This window comes from Pinus tabuliformis, chromosome 1_1 (genome assembly GCF_031772625.1).
Source record: "Pinus tabuliformis cultivar Carrire ecotype Pingquan chromosome 1_1, CPIR1, whole genome shotgun sequence".
In the NCBI taxonomy this organism is placed as follows: Eukaryota; Viridiplantae; Streptophyta; class Pinopsida; order Pinales; family Pinaceae; genus Pinus; species Pinus tabuliformis.
This window is the reverse complement of record NC_142297.1, coordinates 637,603,141-637,611,344: the sequence shown is the minus strand read 5'-3', so window position 1 is coordinate 637,611,344 and position 8,204 is coordinate 637,603,141. Positions and strand designations below refer to the sequence as shown.

Genomic DNA, 8,204 nt, shown 5'->3' with positions numbered 1-8,204 from the left:
GGGTTTCTCCATTGTGATCACCTGCTGTGGTAAATGATACATCTCCTGATGGTCCTTTGCCCTGAAGGTAGCAAGCTCTATCCCGCTGACACTGCTCAACATCATCGTCTTAGGATCAGTGTGAGAGACAATCCAATGTATCATGTCCACTCATGGAAATGCAGGATACCTGCATGCAATCCGATACAAGCTAGATTTGTGGATATTGACATAGACCCTGCGGTCTTCCATATCTTCCTCGAATGTGCTTGAGAATGTATCGTTGATGTTTTTCCATTTCAAAATGATGTGTCAGTCTATGACTAGCTTGGTGTCTTCGTAAACGGGCAGGCCCATCGACACTTGTTCAACTGCATTTCCAGTTTCACTTCAAACGGTGTCCTTTGACCCTGCTCTCTTGGAGGCCATTGTACTTGTACTACTAAGAGATGGAAGAACACCTTTTATACCTGGAGACATAGCAACACTCATGGCAAGCAATCTGTTAGTTAAAAACCAAAACAGATTTGAGGACTAACATGCAACATACGTGGGTGACTGGCAATAAATATTGCACAATTTTCACTGGGGGTCCAGGAGACTGGTTGGCAAAACTGCGCAAGCCACAGTTCGGGCTGTCAGGAGGCTGACTGACTACTGGAACTGCACAATGCACAATCCAGTTTGCCTACTGAGGGCTGAAACTGTGCAATGCACAATTTCAGTCAGCAAGAGCATGCATGCCCAGAAATTGCATTGTGCAATTTTCTGGGTCAACAGGGCACTGCCTCCCAGAGTTGCACAATGCAAGTGTGGAGGTAAGTGCTGGCTAGGATTGCGCAATTTCTTTCCGAGTGAGGCAAGGTTCGGGCCAAGGCAGTCTAGACCCGCCGACGGGTGACTAAAAACATGAAGAGGTTTGAATGCATGGTGAGACTGGATGTAAGCAAGAGTGAATGATCATGCATGCGAACAGTAAATGCAAGATTCAGAAAATGGGAAAACATGCATGTGTGTGAAACGAGTCGCTGCAACTGCAACCGTCAGTGCAAAAACAATGTCATGCATGCGACAATAGTGAGATGCAAACAAAAACTGAAATGATGCTTCTACAAGCTAATATACATTAAAATGACAGAAAACGTTCAACAAAACCAAGCAAACAACATTCGTAGAAAGCGAAATACGCAAAGTGACAGAAAAACAACAAATAACATGAAAAATAGACTTACCCAGAAAAAGCTGATTTGAATGTGTCAAAGACTCCTAGATGCATTGTGGGATGTCAGAGTTCCAAGATCGATGTGAAGAATGAGCTCTGCAGCGTCAAATAAATAAGTTTGAGGCTTATGACGCACATGCCACAAATCTGGGAAAAAGCGACACTTGGAGGGAAGTTTCTAAAAAAATCTTTAGATGTAACCTCCAGCTGCTAAAAATAGATCCCTAAAATTTAGGGATGCTTTTTGCATGTTTCTTTTGCTATTTCGGAAAAAAGCAACCCATGCATGCAAATCAGGATTGTTCAGTCCTGGAGGGAACTGATCAACCTGAAGGCACATGCAGCAGTCTGCAAGCTTGGGAGAGGGATTTGCACAATTTCTGGGCTGAGCAGGGTTGGTTGTCCCTCAGGCATTGTGCAATTTCTGGGGTCAGTGGGTCACTACCTCCCAGAATTGTGCAATTTCTAGGGTCAGCAGGTCATTGCCTCCCAAAATTGTGCAATTTCTGGGTTGAATCCCAGTGACTAGCTAGATTGCGCAATTTTTTGAGGGAGGGCTGCCTGGATGGATTGCGCAATTTTGGAGCCCAGTAGGCATCCCAACAAGATTGCGCAATTTCTGGAGGGAAGGCTAGTTCCCCTCTAGAATTGCGTAATTTTTTGAGTGAACATCTCAGCGAGAAAATTGCCTAAGTTCGGAATGACAGCCTGTGATGGGAAACAAGCAAGTTGACATGCACAGGCTGGCAAGCCTTTGAAACTCAACTGAAACCTATGTACTTGACATTGCAAGACATGCTGCTAAGGATGGTTGGTAGGGAGGCTCCAAAATGAAGCTAAGGCAAAATTTTGGAGGGTGGTTATAGCTGCTACAACACTACCAAAGAGATCACTTCCTACTGGCTCAACCACAAACTCGCCTAACACCGAGAGTGTTGAGAGAATTGAACCCGTGACCTCTCAGTAACAATGTTGCTTTAACGACAAGGACTCGACTAGTTGAACTAACATATATATATATATATGATCATCTCTAAGGTTTTAACTTCAAACATGATTGCTTTTGAAACTTGAATTCATTCTCATCCTCACGACCATACTTCCCATTTCTATTTCTATTTACTAATTAGTAATGTCTACATCCTCCTCCACCGCTGCCTCTACCTTTGCCTCCACCGCCTCCACCGCAGCTCAACTATATGACATATTCATCAACCATTAGAGTATTGATGTCAAGGAAACCTTCACTAGGTGTCTTTACCGTTTTTTGGTAATGGGCAACAATTATTTCCTGATTCACCTATGAGTTTATTCCCTCGACGAATTTGCGACCAACTGTCACCAAAATGATGTCAAGCTGAACCAAATATAAAAGCAACAATAACAGATTGTCTTTGGATTGCTGAAATTTTTGAAGAGCAAGAAGACATGACTGTTTCTCTCGACACCTTTTTTGGGATTTCAAAATTTAATTATCTCATGCTCAATTTGAAAACATAGAATGAATGAAAGATTATTCACATAGACCTTGTTTAACGAGACAATGATTTCACTTGGAGAGAAATTTTTTTGCTGGAATCCAAAGATTTTTTTTTAAGAAATCCAACCATGGGAGTGTTTGAATTATTTTTTTAAAAGTGGAAATAGATTCAACACCATTAAGAAACTTATTAAGTGTAACCCAAATTTTGTCAAAATCATCCTAATTTTTCTATTTTTTTTATAAATAAAAATATCACCGGTTGAAACTACTTTATTCATATATATATATATACTATTTCAGCTTGAACATAGCATTATGTATAGTACTTGCCATCACTTACAAGAGCAAAACAACGAAGGTTGGGAAAAGGTGGGAGGTAAACGTTCAGATAGACTTGGTCGTCTAGGTGATTTGCGCATCAAATATATTTAAAAGATTTGCCATAAGCCAAACGAGTACGCAAATCGAGGTGGCCAAAAATTCCTATTCAAAATCCAAATTAGAGGGCCCCACGGGACCCAACGAAGCGACAGAGATGCAGTGGGTGCATAACCGCGCATTAACCACGGTGAAGGGCTTGTTTTAAGGTTGGATGCATATATATGCAGACGCTTCAGGGTTTTCGAAACCCCTGATTCATTTTCATCCCTTGAAATTTGTGTCGACCATCCGTTCCCATTCCTATTTACCAATTGGCAAACCGCTGCATCCTCCTCCACAGTTGCCACCACATCCAACACTGCAATGGGTTCATCTTGCTGCACCCTTGCCTCCCCCTCCACTGCAGCATCCTCCCCCACGATTGCCCCCCCCTCGGCCGCGGAAGTGGGTGCATCCTACTCCACCAATCCATGTGACTCCACTGCTGTACTGGGTGCATCCACCTCCAGGGCCGCATCCTCCCCAACGATTGCCTCCCTCTCCACCACGGAAGTGGGTGCATCCTGCTGCAACGATCCATGCGCCCCCATTGCTGCACTGGGTGCTTCCGCTAACGCCGCATCCTTCTTCACCTTTGCCTCCGCCTCCAGCGCCGCAGTGGGTGCATCCTGCTCCACCTATCCATGCGCCTCCACTGCTGCATCCTCTACCGCTGCCTCCGCCTCCACCGCGGAAGTGGGTGCATCCTACTCCACCGATCCATGCGCCTCCACTGCTGTACTGGGTGCATCCACCACCAGCGCCGCATCCTCCTCCACCGCTGCCTCCGCCTCCAGCGCCGCAGTGGGTACATCCTGCTCCACCTATCCATGCGCCTCCACTTCAACATCCTTTACCGCTGCCTCCGCCTCCACCGCGGAAGTGGGTACATTGGCCTCCATTACAGCATCCTCTACCGCTGCCTCCGCCACCACCGCGGAATTGGGTGCATACTATTCCACCGATCCATGCGCCTCCATTGCTGTACTGGGTGCATACAGCTCCAGCGGGGTATCCTCCTCCACCGCTGCCTCCGCCTCCAGCGCCGCAGTGGGAGCATCCAGCTCTACCGATCCATGCGACTCCGCCGCAATGGGTGCATCCGCCTCCACCGTTGCCTCCGCCTCCACCTCCACCGTTGCCTCCGCCTCCACCGCTTCTCAGTCGTACCACGTTTTCATCAACCATAAAGGTGATGATGTCAAGGAAACCTTCGCCAGGTCTCTCTACCTTCGTCTTCACGACAAAGGTTTGAGGGCATTTCTGGATAAACCTGAAATGCAACCCGGATACAATTTCGTTGATCAAATAGAACATGCTATTAAAACTGCCACCGTCCATGTGGCGATCTTCTCTCCTAATTATGCTGAATCACGTTGGTGCTTAGATGAACTCGTATGGATGTTGCAGTCAAATACTCCTATTGTCCCTGTGTTTTACCGTGTCACGCCTGCTGACCTTCGGTGGACGAAGGGAAAGTATGCTGAAAACCTAAAACAACTGGCAGAGAAGACAAATGATAATGGGACGCCGCGACATGACTCCAACACCATTGAAAATTGGAGAAAAGCACTTTCTAGTGTTTCATACTATCACGGTTTCGAGTTGGAGAAGCGCAATGGGTGAGAACTCAGCCTTGACTTTCTCGATATGGCAGTATTTTATTTTTGATAAATAGACATAAACGTTTATCTCACTAGTTTTATTTATTTTCTTGTCAATAACCAGTGAGGAGTTGGGTTTGGAGCTGCTAGACAAGGTAGTTGAATGTTTGTCGAAAATGGTGAAAAAACCAGACCTGTACGTGGCCAAATATCCAACAGGTTTGGATGACAAGATGTCAGACTTTGAGAAAACAGTCCTGTTGCAGCAACCGGAAAGCGGAAAACCTCAGATTGTGGGGATCACAGGGTTAGGTGGAGTAGGAAAATCAACGTTAGCAAAACAGTTCTTCAATAGGAAGAAATCAGGTTATCTTAAATCCTGCTTTTTATCTGACATCAAAGATGAGTCTTTAACTTTGCTGCAGACACAACTTTTGAAGGATTTGGCTCGAATCGATAAGCCAATACACAGTGTTGATGAAGGTAAAGGGATGCTCATTGATCATCTCAAATCTTCTAAGTCTTCGACTCGATCCAATAATCCAGTAGACGGGGGTGATGCAGCTGAAGATGTGCCCACAAAGCGTCTCGAATCTTCTAAAGCTTTAATAGTTTTAGATGACGTAGACCATGAGGATCAGGTCACAGCATTTTTGCCCCTTGAAGCCCTTGATTTCCTTGCTGGGAGTTTAATATTGATTACATCTAGAAATAAGGATGTTCTCATAAGAGCAAGAGTGGCAATACCATCAATTTATATGTTGACTGGGCTTAACACAAAATACTCGGAAGAGCTCTTCTGCTCCCATGCCTTCAACCAAGCCTATCCGCCTCGAGTGTTTCAAGATCTTACAGATAGGTTTGTAGAATATTGTAATGGATTGCCCTTATCATTGAAAGTGATAGGGGCACATCTTTACGGCAAAAAAGAGATATCAAAGTGGGAAGACGAACTGGGGAGTCTTCCCAGTGAGGTAAAGGGAAGGCTCAAAATTAGTTACGATGCCCTCGATCCCCAGGAACAACAGATATTCCTAGACATTGCATGTTTTCTCAGTGGACAAAACAGACATACAGCCATAAACATATGGAATGCATCAGGCTGGAAAGGAAGGCGGGGTTTTCAAAATCTGCAGGATAGATGTCTCGTTGAAGTGGACAGTTCAAATTTGATCCATATGCATGACCATCTGCGAGATTTGGGAAGAGAAATCGGGGAGAAAACGTCGCCTTTTCGTCTTTGGCGTTGGACAGAGGACGTTATTGATTATTTATGGCAGCAACCATCTGTAAGTGTTCAGTAAATCAATCAATTTATAGATTAGTTGTTCAATTCATAAAAGTTTGGATCGGTTTTTAGTTCATGGTACTTTCCAAAAATAACCATCGTTTTAATTCATCGTCTTTTTTGACGATCGTTTTTCAAAAAGGATCAGTTAATGGTGCGGGGACTGAAGATGGATCGAACTGATTATAATAAATATAGTGATTATGTCTTGGGCCGTATTGGCACGATGAGGTTGCGAATTCTTGATACTGAAGATGATGTTATGGAGCGCATATTGGGGATGGTGGAGTCGCAAGATATGGAACGTATCTCGCGAAGGACAGTGTTACCAGAGATCTTATGGTTGCGTTGGAGAAAGTGTCCATACTCTTCTTTGCCTTCCTGGGTGTCCGTGAAAAATTTAAGGTATCTAGATGTGTCTGAGAGCGATGTCAATACATCCTGGCAAACTGAAAACCAATCACAGGTAATTAGAAATTTGTTATGTTATCTTGGTATGTGTAGGCGATATTAATATCGTGCCACAACGTTTCAATAGATATCGAACGTCGTCTTTTTTGGAGATTGAACCGCCAACGGTTTTCTAATATCTTTCTTGTCGTTGAACCTTGAATATTTGCAGGTACTTGGATTGGAGCATATGCTGAAGCTGGAAGAGCTAAGTATGGAAACATTGACTTATTTGGAGGAGTTTCGCTCACGCGGCTGTGTGAAGCTGAAGGGCATAAGGGGGTTGGAGCAGTGTACAAAGCTTCGGGAGCTCCATGTTGGTGGGTGCTCAGAGCTCGAAGAGCTGCCGAGGATGGAAACGTTGACCTCTTTGGAGAAGTTTCACGCACATGATTGTGTGAAGCTGAAGGGCATAAGGGGGTTGGAGCAGTGTACAAAGCTTCGGGAGCTCAATGTTGGTGGGTGCTCAGAGCTCGAAGAGCTGCCGAGGATGGAAACGTTGACCTCTTTGGAGGAGTTTCAGGCATATAGATGTGTGAAGGTGAAGGTCATAAGGGGGTTGGAGCAGTGTACAAAGCTTCGGAAGCTCAATGTTGGTGGGTGCTCAGAGCTCGAAGAGCTGCCGAGGATGGAAACGTTGACCTCTTTGGAGGAGTTTTGGGCATCTGTATGTGTGAAGGTGAAGGTCATAAGGGGGTTGGAGCAGTGTACAAAGCTTCGGCTGCTCAATGTTGGTGGGTGCTCAGAGCTCGAAGAGCTACCGAGGATGGAAACGTTGACTTCTTTGGAGGAGTTTCACGGATCGGCATGTGTGAAGCTAAAGAGTATAAGAGGGTTATGGCAGTTGACAAGGCTTAGAGTGCTAAATGTTAGTAGGTGCTTGGAGCTAGAAGAAGTGGAAGGTGTTGAACAGTGTAGTTGGTTGGAGGAGTTCGATGTCTCTGGAAGTCCCAAATTACAGTGTCTGTTGTGGGAGTAAGAGGGGGACGAGCTTCGCCGACGACTAAGGCATGCGTGCTAGTTACGTGAAAAGCCAAGCAAGAAGAAGCCGGAAAAGCGAAGCAAGCAGAAGCGGTAGTCATAATACTGGAAATTATATATGGCGTTGTTATTAATTGTTATTTCATAGAACGAAGCTTTTCTATTTACATGGTAATCTTAATATTTATCTAAATGAAAATAAACCAAAGCAACTGTACCATCACAAAACCGGGGTATATATTAATAATGTGTATGATGCGTTTGATAATTAGTTAAATCAAGTATGCATACAGTATACCAGCCGAATTACTGATTCATGTTGTTTTTATTGATCAAGGACGCCAGCGCCCAACCACATGAAGCAGTTTACCCTCTGCTCACTTAGCTTCACTTTCCTGCAGCTCACATCTAGCAACACCTATAGATGAGATAACAGATCTAATGCTCTTGTTGCTGATATAGCAACCAATAATCCGATAGGCAGATGCAGATCCAGTTCTATATGGGAGAATTGCTCATACAGCGTCAACTCTATTTATTGTGAGAAATCATTTTGTTTTGTGACTTGATTTTTTGGTTTTGTGAGTTGATTTTTTGCTCTTTGACATGGATAAAGGGAGTGTTGAACACTACGTGTCAACGATCCATAGCAATACATTTTTCTTCATAAAAGTGATAGCGTCAGATTGATGTGTTCGTGCCGTACAACTATCATTATCAGCTTGACTTCTAAGATGTTATGTAAACTTTTTCTGTATGTGTATAATGTAAATAATC

At 44.2% G+C, this 8,204-nt stretch overlaps 1 protein-coding gene across 4 annotated transcripts; it reads left to right on the top strand.

Moving 5' to 3' along the window:
* Nucleotides 1-3,319: 3,319 nt before the first annotated feature.
* LOC149214933 (TMV resistance protein N-like) lies at nt 3,320-7,937 on the top strand. 4 transcript variants are annotated; one of them, XR_016250962.1, is made up of 5 exons: nt 3,320-4,726; nt 4,833-5,997; nt 6,139-6,462; nt 6,619-7,520; nt 7,765-7,937. XR_016250962.1 is itself a non-coding variant. In XM_089392462.1 (4 exons), exons 1-4 carry the CDS (start codon nt 3,429-3,431, stop codon nt 7,423-7,425), a joined length of 3,588 nt encoding a protein of 1,195 aa, XP_089248588.1. In that variant the 5' UTR covers nt 3,320-3,428; the 3' UTR covers nt 7,426-7,937. The 4 variants fall into 4 exon arrangements, 2 of the variants coding, with proteins under 2 accessions (XP_089248588.1, XP_089248587.1); XR_016250963.1 differs by having other exon boundaries at nt 6,619-7,598; XM_089392462.1 differs by having other exon boundaries at nt 6,145-6,462; nt 6,619-7,937.
* The last annotated feature ends 267 nt before the right edge of the window (nt 7,938-8,204 follow it).